The sequence below is a fragment of the Saccopteryx bilineata genome, chromosome 10 (genome assembly GCF_036850765.1).
Source record: "Saccopteryx bilineata isolate mSacBil1 chromosome 10, mSacBil1_pri_phased_curated, whole genome shotgun sequence".
Taxonomy (NCBI): domain Eukaryota; kingdom Metazoa; phylum Chordata; class Mammalia; order Chiroptera; family Emballonuridae; genus Saccopteryx; species Saccopteryx bilineata.
In genome coordinates this window covers 52,162,738-52,183,693 of record NC_089499.1, presented here as the reverse complement: position 1 = coordinate 52,183,693, position 20,956 = coordinate 52,162,738, and the positions used below count along the sequence as shown (strand labels likewise).

Here is a 20,956-nt window from a genome sequence, read left to right as displayed (position 1 = left end):
TTACAGTATTGTTTTCTTCAATTTATTTTTGTCTTCCTTTTCATTGTAAAAAAGTCGGTCCCCTTACACCAGTCCCTGAGAGCTATAGTCTTTCTATGTGAAATGTTCTGTGATGAACTCCAGCTTATACTTAACACCTGATTCTAAAGCCACCTCCTCCATGAAGTCTTCCCTGATGCCCTCAGAGTAAGCCATTGCCTCCTATGGATTTTTAAGGCAAGTTTTTAAAAAATATGCTGACCTGTGGCACTTGCCATGCTGTATTATAATTACTTATTTTTGATCAGTCTGTTCCGTAGACTCTGAGTTCCTTGAGGCAGGGACAGAGCCTGATGAGTCTGCTTAGCCCCAGCTGTTAGCGAATCTTGAATGAGTGAGTCGGTGGGTGGAGAATGGATGCACAGACCCTGGCACCTGGGGACTCAGAGTCTTCATTCTTCATGCTGTGGAGGCTTTGAGTGATGGCTGAGTTGGAAGAGGACACAGAAAAACTGAGAAGTCACCTAAGAGAGGTACCCCCAGTAATGCCTGTGGCCCAAGAATTCCCTGAAAGTTATACTAGGGGTAGGACAAAGGGCAGCATAAACGTGGACTTCACGTCCTCCCCATGTCATGTCAAGAAGGCAGAGGGTGGGCAACCCCATCAGTGGTCTCCTTTGCTGTCTTACCCCTGGCCCCACCCCAGGCCACAGTCCATCACCTCCCTGTCCAGGGGAGAACCCCAGAAGTAGGAAAATCTCAGCCCTGCCAGCCCACCCAGTAGCAGGGCCAGGTGCAAACTGCTCTAACACAGATCCCTCCCGAGCATACTTAGCTACTTTGTGAAGCCCTTTCCCACACATGAGCTTGTCTCCTCCTCTCCACAAGGGGAAGCAGATCCCTAATTAGTATTATCAGGGCCCCGTTTTACAGGTGGGGACATGATGGCCCAGAGAGGGGAGATGTGTTCAGCTCACACAGCCAGGAAGAGGCAGAGCTGGGGCCCCAGCCCACTCCCCACTCCCAGGAACTCAAAAGCTGACATGGCATGGCAAATTCTAGGACCTCACACCAATGGCCGAGCTGTGCTGCAGGCAGGGAATGCCAGGCCTTCTGCTCCTCGCGGGAGGCTCGGTGCCCGCTGCAGCCCCCTTTAAGGAGTGCTGGGCCATCCAGCAGAGCTCCGGTCTTAATTTTAGCTTGGAGGCCTGCCACAGAGGCTTTGGTGAGAGGCCGGCTGAAGTTATGTGGGACAGCTGTCAGCTGGCATGCTGGGTGGGGCCTATTTAGCCGACAGGGGCACAGGTCTGGGGACACTGAACTGGTGTCCCTGCCCCAAGCCTTTTCCTCCCCGGCCAGCCACGCGGCTCCCATCTCCTCCCACGGGTCCCCCAGCCCCACGATGATGGCCGAAGAGCACACAGACCTGGAGGCCCAGATCGTCAAGGACATTCACTGCAAGGAGATCGACCTGGTGAACCGAGACCCCAAGAACATAAATGAGGACATAGTGAAGGTAGGTTCAGCGGGCCCGCCCAGGCCCCCGCCCAGAGGGTGTTGAGTGTGCGAGCGATGGGTGCTAGGTAGGGGAGGGCTCTGCTCCACACACAGCTTCCCTGCAAAGAGGCCTGTTCCTCTGTCTTCTTCAATCCCTCCCTGAAAAAACAGGTTTTACCCCCATCCCCAAGAACCTTTATATAAACAAAAGCAAAGAGCCGCACATGCGTGACCCAGGCATGGTCTGTGGTGGGGGAGGCATAGCCTTACTACTCTTAAGCTCTTCTCATTAGCTCCTGGCCCTTGGCCCAGGATGAAGACGAGGTGGCCAACCTGGGCTGCTTCCCATGCCAGGGGGCATTGCTGCGGTCTCCGTAGTGGGCACAGGGTTAATCCCTGGAGGGCAGCCTCCAGCAGGTGGTGGCCGTCCCATGGCACTCCCCACCCCCAATCCCACCCACTTAGCACTGCCCACTGTCCATCCCTCAGGTATGGGGCCATGCCCAGTGCTCATGCCAGCTCCCAGCCTGCCCCCTGGTCCAGTGGCCAGGCCAGGGCAGAGGCCTCCCAGAGGGCACCCATGCTCAGAAGCGGAGTGGGTAGGCAGCCATGAGGGAGTCTCAGCAGCCACGGCCACTGCCCGAGTCAGGCGCCTCTCCTCGCCAGGCCACCTCCAGGCCCACCCCCTCACTCTGACCTCCACTCGATACCCACAGGGATCTGCCCACAGCAGGGTGCCCAGCCACCAGCATCGGAGTCGCTGGAAGGGCTGTTAGAAGCAGGTGCCTGGGCCTCCTGGGTCCTACTGAATGCATCAGACTTCAGACAAGCACTACCCAGTAGTAACATAATGCAACCCTTACACACTCTCCCCATGCAAATGGACATTTTCTAGCAGCCACAATTTTAAAAAAGGAAAACAAACAAAGGACATTAATTTTCCTGTTGTTTATTTCACCCAATATATTCAATATGGTATCACTGCAACATGTAATTGATATAAAACAATTATCAACAAACTACTGTCCGGCCTTTTTTATCTTCAAGATCCAGTTTGTACCTTAGACTTAGGGTGCATCTCAGTTCAGACTCCAAATTTTTATCAGGAATCCTTGTTCTGTACTTAATTGCATACAGTGTACAGCTAAAATGTCCAAATTTATTAACTTGCCAAATTGTTCCAAACATTCTTAAAATTTGCCAATCCTAGAACTGAGTATCAGCTTTTACACTGTAATTAAAATTATATAAAATTTAGAATTCTTCAGTTATACTGCCCGAAGCTCATGGCCACTGAACTGCACAGTATGGCTAAGGAGGGGTCCTAAAGCAGCCCGCACTGCCATCCTCCAACGGGACAGCTCCTGTGCTGGAGGAGGTCTAACTTCTCCCCCTGGCTTTCAAACCCCAGCACAGTCTTGGCTCCAACTTCCTTCTACCATCTTCCAACCCCTCTGCCAGAAGCCGACCACACCAACCAGAACATACTCCTGGGTCTATGCCAGGAGTGCCCACCTTGTCATGGCGAAAGCCTAGGTCAGCCTTCAAGACCCAACTTGTCCATCACCTCCTCCAGGCAGCCCTCCACAGCTCCTCCAGGCAGTTGATAGCTGGCTGTCTGTGTCCCTACTTCATTCACTCAGGCATTTCTCTAGAACAGTTCATATATATATTTATGAACTGCTATAAATGTAATATATATGTAATTAATGGTGTTATATATATATGTAATTAATGATATTACATAAAAGTGCTATAAAGGGGAAAATTGGGGAGCAAATTTTGCAGGCTAAACAGTACTACGTAAGTGGAAAATAGTACTCGTCATGGTTTGCACGGTGCAGTGATAGTCTCAGACTTGACTTCAGCAGATCTGGTTTCAAATCCAGCCTCTTCTACTTAAAATGATGACACCAGACATGTCATCTAGGTTTTCTGAGTCTCAGTTTCCTCTGTAAAACGAGCATAATGAGCACTTGCCTCCACCAGGTAAATGAATCTCAGGGCGGCGCTGTGCCATAGAAATACATGGTGAGGATTAAGAGCAACGCGGGGTTGAAAGTACCTGACACAGTCCCGGGCACCAAGCCAGGACAGGACAAACGTGAGCGGCGTGGGAGCCTGGACGGTCTTGCTGGACGTGGAGACCAAGCCAGCGCCAGCTTTTACACCCGGCTCCCTCTGTTGGTCCCCAGCCGGCTGCTGGGAATGGAGACGAGCGCCCCAAGGGAGAACGTGGCTCCCAAAGGAGACCCCCAATGGGTGACTAGTGAAGATGGGCTCTCAGGTCCTGCTGAGCCAGAAGCAGGCTGTGGGCTGGCTCCAGGCCCAGACTATAACCCGAAGGAGGGACGGGGGCCACAGATTCAGCTGCTCGTGCAGCCTCCCCTGGGGCTGAGCGCCAGGAAAACATCTCTCACAGGCGAAGCAAGAGGCCCTGCAAATAATCGTGCCAATATTATTTGGTATAGTTATTGGGCATTTCCCAGTTTGCGTAGTTATTTATCTTTTTCTTTCTTTCATTTTTAACGAGAAATGAAAACTTTTAAAGTTTAGAACAGAGATCTTCAAACAAAGTCAGAGAAGTGCCACACACAGGTTCAGTCATACTGCAGGGTGCCGTAACGGTCTGTGGAAGAGTCCAGGCGGCAGGAAGGAGAGCGAGTGTGGATCACCTAGGCGTCTTCCGTCAGCTGGGGGAAAGACACGCTGGAGGGAGGAAGAAGGAATAGGGAATGAGGGAGGGGGGGGGAGACAGAGGCTGTGATGAAGCTCAGAAGGCACCTGTCAGGGGTGGTTTCATGAGTGGTCACAGGCTCCATGTGGCCTAGGACGAGGGCTACAGTAAGATGCTGAAATAAGACCGGGCTACAGAGGCCCAAGTTCTGGTCCTGGCACCTGACACTAGCCTGCTGTGTGATTCTGGGCAAACTCCTTTCCCTCTCTGGGCCTGAACCCCTGGAGTAGAAAGAGGCTGGGTAGAAAAGAGAGAGGCCTGTCCCCTCTACCAGCTGCTGAGGTTTCACACAGAAAAGCCAAAAATGGAGAGTAGGGAATGGATCCAATGTGTTCACGGATTTGACCCGTGGCAGAGGAAGGCGTTCCCTTAGACATTCCAGAGTTCAAACTTCCCCAAACTTCCCCAAGCAAGGCCTGGTGCTGCCCTTGGGCCCACGTTAGGAAATAAGTGGTAAAGACAGAGGGAAGCCCTGTGCAGCCCAAAGACTTGAACTGTGGCCCCCAAGGCTTGCACGGGGCCCGGGCAGAGGGAGGCTCTCGGGGGACTGGAGCTGAGCAGCTGGGAGCACACCCTGGGATTCCCTATACCCACCATCACCACCCTCAGGGAACACTGATGCGCAGATCATTACTGAGCGCCTGCTATGTGCCAGGGGCTGTGCTGTCCCGGAGGAGCTGGTAGTGCCAGGCTCTGGGGTGGTGAACGTGTGCCAGTGGTCCCCGGACTCTGTGCTTGCCAGTGAGGACATCTCTCCCTTCAGACCCACGCTGTAAATCCTCCAGCCCTCTCCCCCATGCATTCCTGCAGGGCCCCAGCCCTCCACCCGTAGTCCTCCTGAGTTATTTCTGTGAGGGTTCAGGGTCACCTCATCACAGGCTCTGTCCCTACCTCACACACAGGCTCCCATCGTGCTGCTGCCTGAGCCCAGAGGTTCACACACGCCCTTCAGGTTCCGGCCCTGCCCATGCTTTCCTTGGGCGCTCAGAGTCAGCCCAGCAAACGAGGCAGGGGACTGACATGGTCCTAGCCCAGCATTCTAGACCCCAACCCACACCTGCCACCAAACGCCCTCCTCCTGCAGAAAAACACAAAACCAACAGGCTTTGTGCAAACACCCAGAGGACCTGGCAGCCCACCAGTTGCACAAGCTCTGCTCCCAGTGTGCGCCCATCTGGACTTCCCATTACAGAAAGATCAAATTGACCTGTGTGTCCTCCTTCTTGAGAAGAATCCTGCCCAACAGGCAAGATGAGACTGAACTAATAAAAACGGAGAGGAGGCGCTAAACGCCATAAATTAGTTCCAGATGGGGCATCACGGGAGATCAAGGAAGGAAGACATTACTTTTATCTGGGAAAATCAGGAGCCAGCTTCAGGGGGAGGTGGTATCCAGGAGCATTAAAAATGGGAAAAAATGTAGAAAGTGGAAATAAGGCTTTCCCAGAAGAGGAAACAACATAGGCAAGGCCGCATCATTGAGAAGAATGATGGACAGAGTCAGCACATGTGAGGGATGGGTATCGCCTCTCTCCAACCCGTGTGCATGGCAGACATGACTAATGGATCACAGCACTTTCCCAGGAAGCCATGGGCCATCAGCTAGGCAGCGCTGCTGGCTCACAGATGAAACCTCTTTGCTACTCTGTCTGCAGGAGAAAAAGGGGACTAAGACAAAGCATCTGAAAGGGAATTTGTGGGAAAGAAGGCAGAAGGGGCACATTGAAGGTGGATTATGGAAGGTCATCCAGCCTGCTAGTCATTCCACATGGGCAATTCTTCCTTCAGGAAATGTCCTGCCCTATGTCAAGTGCCTCTAGGAAGGGCCACATATAGACTCAGCTGGGAAGTCTGCTGGTCTCACTGGTGGCCGCTCCTGCAGCTACAGTCAGATGGCAGCTGGGGCCATGGTCACCTGGGGCTCCTACTGGGCTGGAACACCAGCAACGGCTCACGCACACGCCTGGTGCCTTGGCGGGTATGGCTGGGAGGAGGGCTCAACTCCCAAGGTGCGATGGCTGAGCTTTTATCTCATGTAGTTTGGGGCCTCTCCCTTTAGATGTCCTCTCCACTAATTTCTAGTGCAAGGTATAGCAATGGATTTGTAATCCCGCTGGTCAGGGTATGAAAGTGAACTTCTAATATGGTGGCTCGGAGCTCCCAAAAGCAGAGGATGCCAGACCCTCCCAAGGCTTAGTTCTGAAAACGGCACAGCATCCCTTTTACCTCATTCTTGTAGTTAAAGTGAGTCACTGGGCACGCCCAGACTCAGTAAGGATGAGACTCTGCAAGAACATGAATGCTGAGAGGCATGACTAATTGAGGGTCATCTTTGGAGACTATCTAACCACCCACCAAAAGCTGGTGCACAGCCAAGCCTAGAGCTCATCCCGGGACTATTTCTACTGCTCTCCAGCCCACCTGCACCTACTGTCCTGAAGAGGGGATGAGTGGCCGGAGAGACAATGGGAACAGGCGGGTAGGAGGGAAAGGACATGGCTAGCGAGATGGGGGGGGTTCTTCTGACACAGGCCCTTCTCTGGACCTGAAACCCTCCATTATCTTGGTCTCTTCACAGCTCTTTCACATAAACCCAAATCCCTGTAAGAGCCAGCCCAGGTGCCCCGGGGCCCCCGTGGAGTGTGCTCTGCACCGCAAGCTCCGGGGAATCCCTGGCCCCTCCTCCTGCCCTCGGAACTGGTCTGTGCTGCTTTCTGTGCTCCTACCGGGGTGCCCAGTGCTGCGGTGACCGTGGCCGGGGCAGAGGAGATTCAGGATTTGATGCCAGGCCAACTTGGGCTCCACCCCTGCTTGTCTCTCACATGCTGAGTGAAATACTAGATATAAGCTACATGGCCAGTAACTGACACGTGCAAAGGCCAACTTGTGGGTATTGTCTGGCTTTCCCAGATTGTACAGAATTCTATTATTGTTTTCACCAATTATAACTCAAGAAGCAAAGCTTGGCCATTTTTCAGCTGTTTGCTGCTATTGCCTCATTTCAGCTTCCTGCTTTGTAGGCCAGTGCTTCCCAAACTATCTCAGTGTGGGCCAGTTTTATTACTATTCCAATCTGCTTATAAACCAATTCTTCTGTAAAATTCAATAAGAATTAATTACTAGAGAAATCAAATTTTAAAAAGGCATCCACAATGTAAGCTCCAACTTTTAGTATTATTAAAATCAACAGACATAAAATGACTGGGTCAGATTGCCATGAGTATTTCTAACTGCTTACTCTCAACTTTCTCTACCTGTTTTGCTGTGGAGGGGGCACTGACTGAGGGCCACTCTTGAAGCAGCAAGGTAATAAGTGAGAAAACTAAGACCCAGCAAAGCTAAGCCACCCATGGGTCTTCTGACTCCAAAACTAACTCCGTGTCACAAGGGATCTTGACCCAATCCTCTATGTGTAGAATTAAAAACAAAAACAAAAACAAAAACCCCAGAGGCCCAGAGAGGGAAAGCACCGTGCCCAAAATCACACAGCAGTAACTCGGTGGTCAAGTGGATGCTGGAACTATGTCTATCCTCCTGCCTAGAGCTGCTTCCCCCACCACAAATGCCTATCTGAATCGTCCAGGGCCCTGGAAGCCCAAGGACTGAGTCATGGGGGAATCTGGGGGAGGTATTTTTGACAGGGGTGGCTGCTGGCCTCCCCCGCATCCTCCAGCAAAGCCTGGCCCTGCTGTCCTGCCCCTTCCCTGCAGGGCCTGCGCTGGCTGGTGCCGATAAATCAACTGGCTCTCCTGCTGTTCCAAAAATAAATATGCCAGAGAAGGGGACACCAACTGAATGAACAGCCACATTCTCCCCCTCCTACCCCAACCCCTCCCTCCAGTCCCCAGCTACACACCGAGCCTTGAGGCTCTGCTGATGGATCCAACCCCTGCCCCACCACCTTACCCCAAAAAACCATGTCCTCTCCTGCTCCTGAAATCAAATTAAGAACTGAAGTCACTGTGTGCTTCTGACACACTGACATGACTGCCCAGAGCTGCCTGAGCCGGGTCTTATAAATACCTCCCCAAATCAGCACGCTACAACCAGAGCTGTCTCCGCGCTTAAGCCCAATTAGGACAGCTGCTTCCTCCCAGCAGCCCATCCCTCTGAGGACACATTTTCTGATTCACAGAAGACAGACCTGTTGCCCCACACATAGTGCCCAAAGGCAATTACTGGAATGAATTCCAGTGTCAGCACCAATGGCTTCTGCAATAAAGTGATAATTAAAAGACACAACAGAGAGACCTCAGGGGATAGATAGGATTATTACCATAAACAGAAAATAAGGGAAAGAGGACCCACCCATGTTATCAGCACAGGCTGAGCTACGTGTGCACCCACACGCTTGTAGCCAGGTAGGTTGAAGAACCGTTGAAGAACTGTACTTAAGATCTCGGGTGCCAACAGATTTTCTGACATATATTTTCATAGGAACTTCAGAGCAGCTGAACAAATAATTACCATCACAGAGCACCTACCACATGCCAGGCATTGCTCTAAGCACTGCCCAAGAGGTGGTGTGCCTGAACAAAGTGGATGATGAATGACTGCTTGCTGGGGTGGATGGATGGATGGATGGATGGATGGATGGATGGATGGATGGATGGATATGGATGGATGGAAGGTTGGATGGACGAACAGATGAAAAATTTTTTCTGTTCCTCATAATGAGGTTGTAAGAAGTAGCAGACCCCCCCCCCCAAAAAAAAAGTAGCGGACCCATTTTACGGGTGATCAAATGAAGCTCAAAGAGGTTAAGTTACGGGTATTTGCCAAAGTCTTTCATCAGATGATGCAAATCCAGGTTTGGGACTCTAGCTTCCAAAAAAAAAAGCTCTCTGTAACAACCATCGCCACCAACAGCTAACAGTGCTGACTCAGGTGTTCTGTGCCAGGGAGTGGTCTGAGTAGTTATGTGTTTTAACTCATTTCATCCTCCTACAAACTTTTTTAAGTCTAGGAAAATGCGGCACAGAAAAGCTAAGTCGCTTGCGGGAGGTCACAGAGCCAGTAAGTAGCAGAGTGACTCACACCTAGTAGCATGAGTACAGCCCAGGCTCTTTCCCACTCTGTTGCCTCTTAGAGTTCAGACATAAATAATTGAATGTGTTAAATTAAGGAATATGCTGGAATCAATGAACAAAACAGGCTGGGCTGCGGAGCGGCTGGGGACGTTGATGACTGCTAGGAGCAGGCTCGGTTGTTGGGAAGAAGGGGTCGAGGGCACTGCCTTGAGACAAGTCTCTGGCCGACCAGGACCAGACCGCAGAGGGGGCAGTCGCCCTCCCTGACAGCCAGCATCTACGTCATGGTCAGACCCTGGCTGGGGCAGTGTGAAGTGCTTAGATTAGAATCAGGATGCCTGGATTCAGCCTGGGCCCTGCCTCCCTGCACTGGGCTGTCTGCCCCTCTGTACAGTGTGCAAGCAGGGCTGGGTGGTCTGTGGGTCGGGAAGCACCGTCCTAAGGAACACCCCCAAGAAAGGAACAGAGGCCACAGTGTTCAGCAGGAGAGGGAAGGAAAGAGGGCATGCCGGCAGGGACGCAGGCAGGGAGGCAGTCTCTGTCCACACGCCTCCCTCTGCTGGCCAAGTTCCAGGGGCTGCAGCCTGCTCCAGAAGCTGCCCCGTGCCGAGAGGCCTGGGCCAGAGCACGGGCCCCAGTGGCAGTGGTGGTGGCCGAGGGGCAGGCAGCAGAGAGCACCTTCCAGGCCTCGGGAGTTCCACTGAACCTCGACCAGCATGGGGAGTGTACCCAGATCAAGGCTGGAATGGTCCCCAGGGCCTATTCTCCCCAGCTGCTTAGACTTGAAAGCGCCCCTAAAAACAGCAACTGGACTTTTGCCCCGTATAAACCAGATCTAGAAAATGCCAACACTTTCCACCCATTCTTCAAAGCCGTGAGACATCCCCCAATCAGCATGAGCTTTCTTTCCCAAATATCCAGCACACCACTCTTCCATCTCTGCCTCCAAACTGCATGGTCCCCCAAATTCCCAGCCAGCCACCACTTACCGGAAGCCCTCCAGGAAGAAGTACTATCATTCCCAAGAGATGAGGACCACATTCACATTCTCCCCCTTCCATCCAGGGGCTTTATGAGCCAGAGGGAGCCAGAGGTGAGACTTACCAGAGGGTCTTGGCAGGCCCCCTACTGACTCCCTGAGTCAGCTTCTCCACATCGCCTGTGGCCTGAAATCTCACCCTCTAAACTGTGCTCCCTGTTGACATGTCACCCCAGGGGGGCCTCATCCAGAGCTGTCCCTGGGAGATCTGGGCACCTAATGCGTGATACAGGAGCCCAGAAGCTAGTCATGTCAGGAAAACAGGACTCAACCTTGTATGTACAATATGGTTGTGCCCAATCCCTGCCCCTAAAAGTTACACTGGAAAGAAATGCACCCAAGCACTAATTTTGGTACCAGGGAAATGCAAACTGGAGAAGCTTTTGTTTTCTTTTTGCTATTCCCTTAATTTTCTGCAATGTGGCTATGTTAATTTATAATGAAAATTGTAATAATACCATTGTGCATAGAGGAGAGACTTTCCTCCCCCCAGTAAAAGTGGGGAAGGGGCCCACCCTGGAAGACCAGAATTTGAGCTCAGGCCACAACAGACCCTGTGGGGTCCTCTTCCCATTAGTCTGATTACTCAGTGCATTCATTCAACCAATTTTTATTAAAATGGTTCAAAAGCAATGAAGGTGGGCACTACCCCCATTTAATAGACAGATCAGCTAGGGTTTGGTGATGCTAAATGACATCACATCAGAGAAAGCAGCTAGAACAGTGCTTAGTGCATAGCAGGGATTCAACAAAGTGACATAGCTGGAAATTATCCTTTTTTTTTTTTTTTTTTTTTTTTTTTTTTATTTTTCTGAAGTTGGAAATGGGAAGGCAGTCAGACAGACTCCCGCATGCACCCGACCGGATCCACCCGGCATGCCCACCAGGGGCGATGCTCTGCCCATCTGGGGCATTGCTTCAATGCGACCGGAGTCATTCTAACACCTAGGGTAGAGGCCATAAAGCCATCCTCAGTGCCCCGGCCAACTTTGCTCCAATGGAGCCTTGGCTGTGGGAGGGGAAGAGAGAGACAGAGAGGAAGGAGAGGGGGAGGGGTGGAGAAGCAGATGGGCGCTTCTCCTATGTGCCCTGCCCGGGAATCGAACCTGGGACTCCTGCACGCCAGGCCGAAGCTCTACCACTGAGCCAATAGGCCAGGGCAAATTATCCTTTTTTAAGTTCACCGATTATTTTTCCACTCCCCCAACGGGGCCTTAGTCATCACTTCAGTAGGATGTTTGCATTGGATTCTCTGAGCACGTATGTTCCTTCCAGCTGCAAAGAGGGACATTGTGAGCAGCAGGGGTTGGGAGTCTGAGGTCCCTGCAGGACCAGATCAAGGAAATCAACTCTGCCTTCTTCACAAGGTGCTTCAGGCCAGCTTGGCCACACCAGATACCAGACTCCCTCACTTGCCAGAGTGGTGTGGCCCTCACTTTGCCACATGCCAGATCCTAAAATGGCCCTCAGACCTGTGCACTTCTCTCAAACTTATCACCACCACTCCAACCCAGGTCACCACCAGGTCCTGCCTGGACTATTGCGACGGCCCGCAGCCCGTCTCCTCACACACCCTCCCACCACCCCCGCCTCGGCAGCCAGAGCTTGCTGCTCCCTGCACAAAAGCCTCAGAGGCTCCTCATCGCACAGATGTCTGTCCTGCCGCCGTCTCCAGTCTCACTCCAGTCGTCTGGGCTTGCACTCACTCACCTTCTGGAAACACCTGAATCTCCTTGAGGGCATACACTGTCCCACCAGCTCCTTGCTCACAGCAATTACTGCTCCTTCTGCCCCAAACACTCTTTTTGAGCAGCCCACAATCCCTCCCTTCACCTGACTACCTTCAGGTATCAGCTTAGCTAGATGTTTCTTCCTCCAGGAAGCCTTCCCTTTCCCCAGACTGAATTCAGTGTCCTCTTGTGGGTGCACATAGCCCCCTGCCCCTCCTGACCAAAACACTCACCGCTGTGGTACAACCACCTGCCGTAGCTCTGGGACAGCAGGAACCTCTGCCTGTCCACCACCTTATCAGCAGATACCCTGTAAATGTTTTCCGTGTCACTTTGTCCAACTCCCTAGGATCATCAAATAACAGAATTTGGGAGCCACACCTCTAGGCCTGCCTCTGACGTACCTCTGGCTTAAAGCAGGTCCGTCAGCTCCTCTGGCCCGCTTGCACACCCAGAGGTCGGTCAGCTCCTCTGGCCCGCTTGCACACCCAGAGGTCGGTGACAGGTCAAGTCTCCTTCAGGACCTGTGGGGTCAGGAACCCTCCAGGGGGTTCTGATGCTCACTCACCAAAGTGGGTGCTGTGATTGAGGATCCTCTTCCTGCCCCTGCAGGTGGATTTCGAGGACGTGATCGCAGAGCCCGTGGGCACCTACAGCTTCGACGGCGTGTGGAAGGTGAGCTATACCACCTTCACTGTCTCCAAGTACTGGTGTTACCGCCTGCTGTCCACGCTGCTGGGCGTCCCGCTGGCCCTGCTCTGGGGCTTCCTGTTCGCCTGCATCTCCTTCTGCCACATCTGGGCCGTGGTGCCGTGCATTAAGAGCTACCTGATCGAGATCCAGTGCATCAGCCATATCTACTCACTCTGCATCCGCACCTTCTGCAACCCGCTCTTCGCCGCCTTGGGCCAGATGTGCAGCAGCATCAAGGTGATGCTGCGGAAGGAAGTGTAAAGCCAGATGACATGAGGGGGGTGCAGGGGTGTCGGGCCGGGCTGGCCCCACGGTACTGCTCCACAGGGACTGCTGGAGAGCTCTTTCTCCATAGGGACTGCTATTCTTCTCCTCCCCCCAAGATGGGAGCACAGAATTTAGGGAAACCAGAAAGAAAAGACAGCCCTTCATTCAGTGGCCCTTCATTCTGCCCCTGCCTGCCCCACCACGATGCCCCCATGACTGGGCATGTGGGAAGATTATTTGCTAAGAGGCAGCTACCGCAAGTCTTTGCATTCACGTGTACTGTAACAGCACCAGCCAGCATCAGTTCCCGCCGGGGTCCACTTGTCCCCATGCGCCACCCAGGAAAGCCCCCAGTGACTGTCGGCGTTGGCAGGGTGGCTCCAATAAAGGGTTTCGGCTGCAATTGGAGAATGCTGTGTTTTGTGCGTGTCCGTAAGGGGCGTGCAGGCCCTGATCAGCTCCAAAAATACATTTCGCTGCCCTGAGAAACAGACTCAGGACACGTTAGCTGGCCCTTCCCTTGGCCAAATTCAACAACCAGAACAGAGTTTGGTTTCTAGTGGGATTCCTCTTGTTAGCTGGGTGTCTGATCCCCCTCCCCCCACCACCCATGTTCCTAAGGAGATCATTTCCCACTGACTTCTGTTGCCCCTGGTCAACAACAGAAGAAAATGACCCCCAGGCTGGAAGGGGCAGGGGGCCTCCTTGGCAACAGTGAGGTGAGGACCTGGGTTCAGACCTCTCAGAACCTCCCCTATGGCTCTCCAGACACCAAACCCCTGGCATTGCCAGTTGACATGTGGACACCTTCAGCCCTGAGATGTGATGAGGGCATAAGGTCTAATGTGTGCAAGTGTGGACTCACAATACAAATAAGCAATAAAAGGGGGCATGCTCACCTCCCCCTCACCCCTGAAAAATCAGAAACAATTACTCATAGATAATCTTATAGTCTTTAGAGATGCTTTTCCCAACTGTGTCATCCAGAACTTAATCCTCAAAAAAAAAGAAGGCATGATTTGCAGGGGTAGTCAATCTTTTTATAAAAACCGCCCACTTTTGCAGTGCTGGTCAACCTGGTCCCTACCACCCACTAGTGGGCATTCTAGCTTTCATGGTGGGCCAATCGCAGCGCCATTTGGTTGCTCTGCTATGGCCACCATGAAAGCTGAAACGCCCACTAGTGGGCGGTAGGGACCAGGTTGACCAGCACTGCAAAAGTGGGCAGTTTTTATAAAAAGTTTGACTACCCCTGGTGGTTAAATTTGTGTGTAAAATGCTATATATTTCTCTTAAAAGATTTCCAATAGACCTTAGCACATTAAAGGCTCTGAGAAGTCCTGCAGTCAAGAAACTTGGTTAGGCCGTTTCCCCCAATCCTATTTGACTATTTTTTTTAATGCAATACCCACTTAAGTTTCATAAAATTAAGGTTTCATAGCACTCTTCAAGTTTTCAGAGGCCTCACCTCCCTGGTTCCTGGCCATATGGGGCAGTGTGCCGGAAGGGACCACACACAAAGGGGAGACAGGGCACAGGCAGCCTTGTCTAACCCTGCCTCTCCTCCTAGTTGCCTCGCTGGCCGCGATTTTGTCATCCACAGAAAGATCTCTAATGCCAATTCCAGCTCTAACATTCTACCCATTCTTGTTTTTCTAGTATCTTAATGACATTTTCAGACACAGGGGAAAGCTGAAGGGTTTGTGGCAGACACCTATACACCCGCCATCTAGGCTCCACAAAGAACAATGAACTGTTCCTGTTTTGTCACATCTCTATCCAACCACCCATCTCATCCTCCTCACCGAAAAGTAAAAATAAATGAATACAGTGTTAAGACAAACATCGAAATTGCACTTAATAGGTAAACGTAACTGTTCCCACTAACATTAACACCAAACCTACAGAACCTATCTCATTCATAACCCAGGGACTGCCTATATTTTGCTCCTAAACGCTTCATAAGCAATCCCTTAGTTTTTTTCCAGGTGAGAAAGTTCAGTCCAGAGAGGTTAGCAGGTTTGCCAAAAGTTACACAGCTAGCCAGTATCTGCACTATGCTCCCAGACTCCAGCCCTTTGCTCTAGCCTGGAGCTCTGCACATTCTCAAGGGCACTCAGCGAACCCAGGATCCTGCTGAAAGATGCTGACTGACGCCAATCAATATTACCGACATCCTCCTCAGAAAGCCTGTCCTTCCAAATGCCTTTTGAAATCCAGTTTCAAACTTGGAATTGGGATACGCAGAGATTTTTACCATCTTGACATTTGCTGAAACCTGATTTCACTCCAACACCAATTTTTCAAGCTCCCCCTCTTCCTCTGGAGGCAGAGTATGGCATGTGCTCAACTACCTGTGCAGTTCACAGAACTGGAGGAAGGACACACACTTAAGACGCCCGTGTGTCTGAGGAGTTCTGATCTTTCCAGGAATCCCCTTGAAAAGTAGGACGCGGAGCGGCACGCCGGCGGTGATGCGATGGGCCGGAAGGGGGAGGCAGAGCACCGCTCCCCCTTGTAGCTGCATCCAGGTAATGAGGGGCTGGCTCCTGCTTCAAGTGAAGGTCCGGTGCCCAGGAATGACCGCAAACCCGTGTGTGATTTCACAGGTAGCCCCTATAGCTCATTTGAGGAAACACTTGTTAGGGTCCCTTCAAGGTGACGATCTAGAACCCTATTATCTCCAGAGTTAGACTGTGGCACACAGTGGGTATGACTAAATCATACAAGAGGTTTGTTTCTGGGACTTAGAATGTTTTCTGACAGAATTCTGATTAAGGAGAGTAACTGTCCAAGGACAATGGGACCAGGACCCCTTCCCCCACCGCCCCCTGCCCAGGTGCACCTCCGTAACAATCAGGCAGATAAATCTGCAGCCCCACCAGGGAATGCAAGTCTGCTAGCACCATGTACAGTCACTGTTCTTGGGAGGGAGCAAGAAGGTGAAACAATGGATGAAAAAAACAAGTTTATTAAGTGCACCTTTTGTAAAGCAGCTAATGAAGCAGACATCTCATTACTGGCCACACCGTTCACCAGCTGGCACAGTGCATGAGGGTACCACAGAAAGTCCCCACAGGAGAACAAAGTCAAGGAGTGCACATTGCAGTAAGTGGTGTTTCACGGCAATTAAATTTAAAAAGGTTAAGCACTTGGAAACCAGGATCTTTATAAAAGGCAGCCTCCTGCCGTCTCAACCCATCAGACCTGTCCTGAAAGGACCTCAAATTGTGTGACAGAATTTTTTTCAGGGCCAAAAGAAGTAAGGCTCAGAGTCTTCAAGTATTAACACTTCCCTTTTGACTATCAGAACAAGAAAACATTCCAAAAGAAAGTCTGCACGCTCCAACTGACTGGCGCCTCCAGCCACACACTGGCTCTGGAAACTGGAGGGCTGAAGCGACAGAGCTCCAGGTAGCCTTCTGGACTCACACGCCTTCTCCCAGGTGGTTGTTGAGGAAGGGCTAGGAGACTGAATATATCCTCCTGGATGAGCCTGGGACAGGAGGGCTGCATGGCCGGGGGTGCTGCTGAAATCAAATGCCACTCTTTGCAACAAAACACAGACTCCTGCTCCATAGTAAGACCTGAGGTACCATTCAGAGCTTTCACAGAACTAGGAAAGTGTCCTAGTTGGTTCTAGAGTTGCAAGAACTGTTCTCAGGAAGGTTGCACCCCAGTCAAAAAAATCTGTGAGTCATCGTGTCCTTGATCCCTAGTGGCTTTTGTAGGCTGCTAGGATGGCAGCTTCCCTAGGAACAGCAGGGACAGGGGCATCTCTGGCTGGGGAGCAGAGAGACTCAAATGCCAACAGACCCCACCACTGCTGCCTGTCCAACCAGAGTGTTCCAGTGGTCCTGCACGTGGACACTGAGACCCCTAACCAGCCTCCTGTTAGCTTCCCAAAGAGCACAGACTGGCCGGTGTTGACACTCTCAGTGCATATCCCGGCAACACTGTGCAATGCCTCTGGGTCCAAAGATGATATTTATTGTCTTTGGTCTCCAGTTAGTACTGCAGATCTTGAACTAATGCTGAGGCTGAACCCTGGCATTTCAGCGCATGCCTCTCTTCTCCCTGAACATTTAGACCCTGCTAGCTCACCATATGGTGTGCATGCATGTGTGTGCGTGTGTGTGCATCTATGTGTATACTGCCGTGTGGAAAGAGAAGAGGAAAGTGTGTAGCTTTGGAAAATGTTCTTACATTATCACAGTGAATCTAAAAATAGGTGTGGAAATTTAAAAATAGTGTCACTGAACTGGCCAGTCTCAGCCAGAAAACCTCAGATCTATGATTTAGCAACTTAAAGGTTTTCTTTTGGACATGGTCATGTCCGACCTCAAGGCTGAGAGGACATTTGAGAACCTGTTTACCAGGTAAGTAAAGCCTTTGAGACCCTTGGTGAATTGTTCTTCTAAATAAAACACAGACCCTGGCAGGTTGGCTCAGTGGTAGAGTGTCAGCTGGGTGTATGGATATCCTGGGTTCAAGTCCTGGTCAGGGCACACAGAAGTGCCCATCTGCTTCTCCACCCATCCCCCTCTCACCTCTCTCTCTCTCTTTCTCTCTCTCTTTCTCTTCCCCTCCCACAGCCATGGCTTGATTGGAGCAAACTGGCCCTGAGTGCTGAGGATGGCTCCATGGCCTCTGCCTCAGGCACTAAGAAGAGCTCAGTTGCTGAGCAATGAAGCAACACCCCAGATGGGCAGTGCATCGCCCTATAGGGGGGCTTGCCAGGTGGACCCTTGTTGTTGTGCATGCAGATGTCTGTCTCTGCCTCCCCTCTTTTCACTTAATAAAAAAACAATTTTTTAATAAAATAAAACAAAACATGCACAAGCAGCACTTGTGCCTCTACTAGAACAGGGCAGACATATCATCACTGTGGGTCCTTTTGGCCAAAATGAAAACACCAACTCTTGTAGAAAAACTAAGTAAGAAAACCATAGGATTCCCCGAAATGGTGAGTCAAGTAGAAAAACAAAAAGTGCTGGGAGGTAAGAAATTCCAAGGAATTCATCCTTCAAGCTGAATTCAGCCAGCAAAAAAAAAAAATCATTTTTTATTTTTTAAAGTGTTCAATTCAGTGGTTTTTAGAATATTCTCAAAATTGTGCACCATCGCCACTAATTCCAGAGAATCTTCACCACCCAAAAAAGAAAGCCTGAACCTATTAGCAGTCACTCCCCACTCACCCCAGCCTCTAGCTCCTGGCCAGCACTATTTCATAATCTGTCTCTATAGGTTTGTTTCTTCCAGACATTTTAAATGAATGAAATCATATACTATGTGGCTTTTTACAATGGCTTCTTTCACTTAGTATAATGTTTTCAAGGTTTATCTATGTTGTAGCATGTATCAGTACTTCTTTTTATTCTGAATAACATGCTGTTGTATAGATATACACATTTTATTTATCCATTCATCAGTTGATAGATAATTGGCTATTTCCATTTTGGGAGGCTATTATAAATTTTGGTGCTTTGAACATTTATGTGCATGTTTCTGTGTGTATGTCTACTTTAATTTCTCTTGAGTAAATACCTAAGAGTGGTATTTCTGGCCAAACTATTTTCCAAAGTGGCTGCACTATTTTACATTCATTCCCACAAGCAATGTACAAGCATTCCAGTTTCTCTACACTCTCGTCACCACCTCTTTGATTATAGCCATCTTACTGGGCATGAAGTGGTATTTCACTGTGGTTTTGATTTGCATTTCCGTAGTGAATAGTAATACTGAGCATCTTTTTATGTGCTTATTGGCCAGTTATATTACCTTTTTTGGAGTAGATATAAAAATGTCTATTTATATTTATTCAAATATATATTTTTACCACTTTTAAAATTGGCCTATTTGTCTTTTTATTGTTAAGCCGTAAGAGTTCTTTATATATTCTGGATATTAGTATATGAATTGCAAACATTTTCTTTCATTCTGTGAGTTGTCTTTTCCATTTCTTTTTTTAATTTAAAGATTTTATTTATTGATCTTACAGAGAGTGGGGAAGGGAACGAGAATTATCAACACATAGTTGCTTCACTTTAGCTGTTTATCAATTGCCTGTTCACATGTGCCTCAGCCAGGCAAGCCCCAAGTTTCGAACAGGTGATCTCAGCATTCCGGTCAACACTCCATCCACTGCAGCACCACAGGTCAGGCTCTTTTCACTTTCTTGATAGTGTCCTTCACAGCATTAAGGTTTTGTGCCCCATTTTTATGAGGTCTAGTTAATCTAGTTTTTCTTTCCTTGTGTTTGGGGTGTCATATCTAAGAAACCATTGCCTAATCCAGGGTCACAAAGATCTGTGCCTACTTTTTCTTCTAAGAGTTTTGTAGTTTTTAGCTCTTACATTTAGGTCTTTGATGCATTCTGAGTTAATTATTACATAGAGTGTGAGGTAGGGATCCAGCTTCATTCACTTGCCTGTGGATAGCCAGTTGCCCCAGCACTTTGTTGCAAACACTATTCCTCTTATTCAATTCTCTTATCACACTTGTCAAAACTCAATTGGCCATAACTGTAAGAATTTGTATCTGTACTCTTCGACTCCATTGGTCACTATGTCTACCTTTATGCCAGTGCCAGACTGTCCTGATTGCTATAGCTTTGCAGTGAGTATTAAACGCAGGACATGTACATCCAACTTTGCTCTTCTTTTTCAAGATTTATTTGGCTATTCTGGACCCCTTGCATTTTTGTATGAATTTTAGGATCAGCTTATCAATTTGTACAAAGAAGCCAGCTAGGATTTTGACAAGAATTGCATTAAATCTTTAGACCAGTTTGTACAATATTTTTATCTTAATAATATATATTTAAGTCTCTAACCCATGACACAGAATGTCTCTCAATTTATTTAAGTCTTCAATTTTTTTCAGTGATATTTGTAGTTTTCATGATATAAATCTTGTACTGCTTTTTCTTTAAAAAAATTTTTTTTCTATTGATTTGAGAGTGAGAGAGAGAAAGAAGCATCAACCGCTGTCCTACTCAGTTGCTCCATCTAGTTGTGCACTCATTGATTGTCTCTCGCATGTACACTGATCAGGGATTGAACCCACAACCTCAGTGTGCTGGGACCATGCTCCAACAACTGAGCCACCAGGCCAGGGCTTTTACTTCTTTCATTAAGTTTATTACTATTCCATTCTTTCTTATACTATTATAAACTATTTCTTAATTTCATTTGCATATTGTTTATTGCTAATATACAGAAATAAAATTGATTTTTGTATATTGGCCTTGTATTCTGCAATTTTGCTAAACTCATTAATTAGTTCTAATGTGTGTGTTATGTGTATGCACAAAACCTTTAGAATTTTCTATATATAAAATTGTGTCATCTACAAAGAGTTTTACTTCTTTTCCAATTTGGATGCCTTTTATTTCTTTTCCACTTGCTATTTAAATATTAGCTTATTAAACATTTATAATCCAGGTTTTAATGAGCTGCCTGTGCCAACTGTCTCATAAGGGAATCCCTGCTCTAAGGCCATCCCCTGACAAGCTGGTACTCCAGGATGCTGGGCTTAATCCACTCAGAGGCAAAAACACACTGATGTCAGGAGGATGCACACACATCTCCCCATTAGAGGCCCTGTTCCCATTTTTTACTCCAAGCTCAGGAAACTAGGCTTCCACAATAGTTTCACCAATCCTATACTTACCACTTTTCATATGATCTCAGGATAAAGGAGAAAAATTATACTGGAGTGAAATTATAGGAAACAAAAACAGCCCATCCAGCAGCCAGGGGCAGCAGTGGGGTCAGGGTCACAGAAGTATCTGTGGGAGCCCAGGGGAGACCCAAATACAGTCTGGTGGCCGAGTCACCCCATCACCTTTCCCCATGGAGACTACGTTCCCATCCTGTGTCCGAATCCCCCACCCCACACAAGCTGCCCCAAGGTGTGGAGGTGCGCAAACAGAGAGGTACCTCATACACATGTATACGGCTACCAAGGGGCAGACTGTCCA

The 20,956-nt window shown here is 49.4% G+C and overlaps 1 protein-coding gene across 1 annotated transcript; it reads left to right on the top strand.

Moving 5' to 3' along the window:
• Window positions 1-1,245: 1,245 nt before the first annotated feature.
• Window positions 1,246-13,375, top strand: CAV3 (caveolin 3). The gene is made up of 2 exons (XM_066244818.1): window positions 1,246-1,495; window positions 12,625-13,375. The coding sequence occupies exons 1-2, from the start codon at window positions 1,382-1,384 to the stop codon at window positions 12,964-12,966; spliced, it is 456 nt and encodes a 151-aa protein (XP_066100915.1). The 5' UTR covers window positions 1,246-1,381; the 3' UTR covers window positions 12,967-13,375.
• The last annotated feature ends 7,581 nt before the right edge of the window (window positions 13,376-20,956 follow it).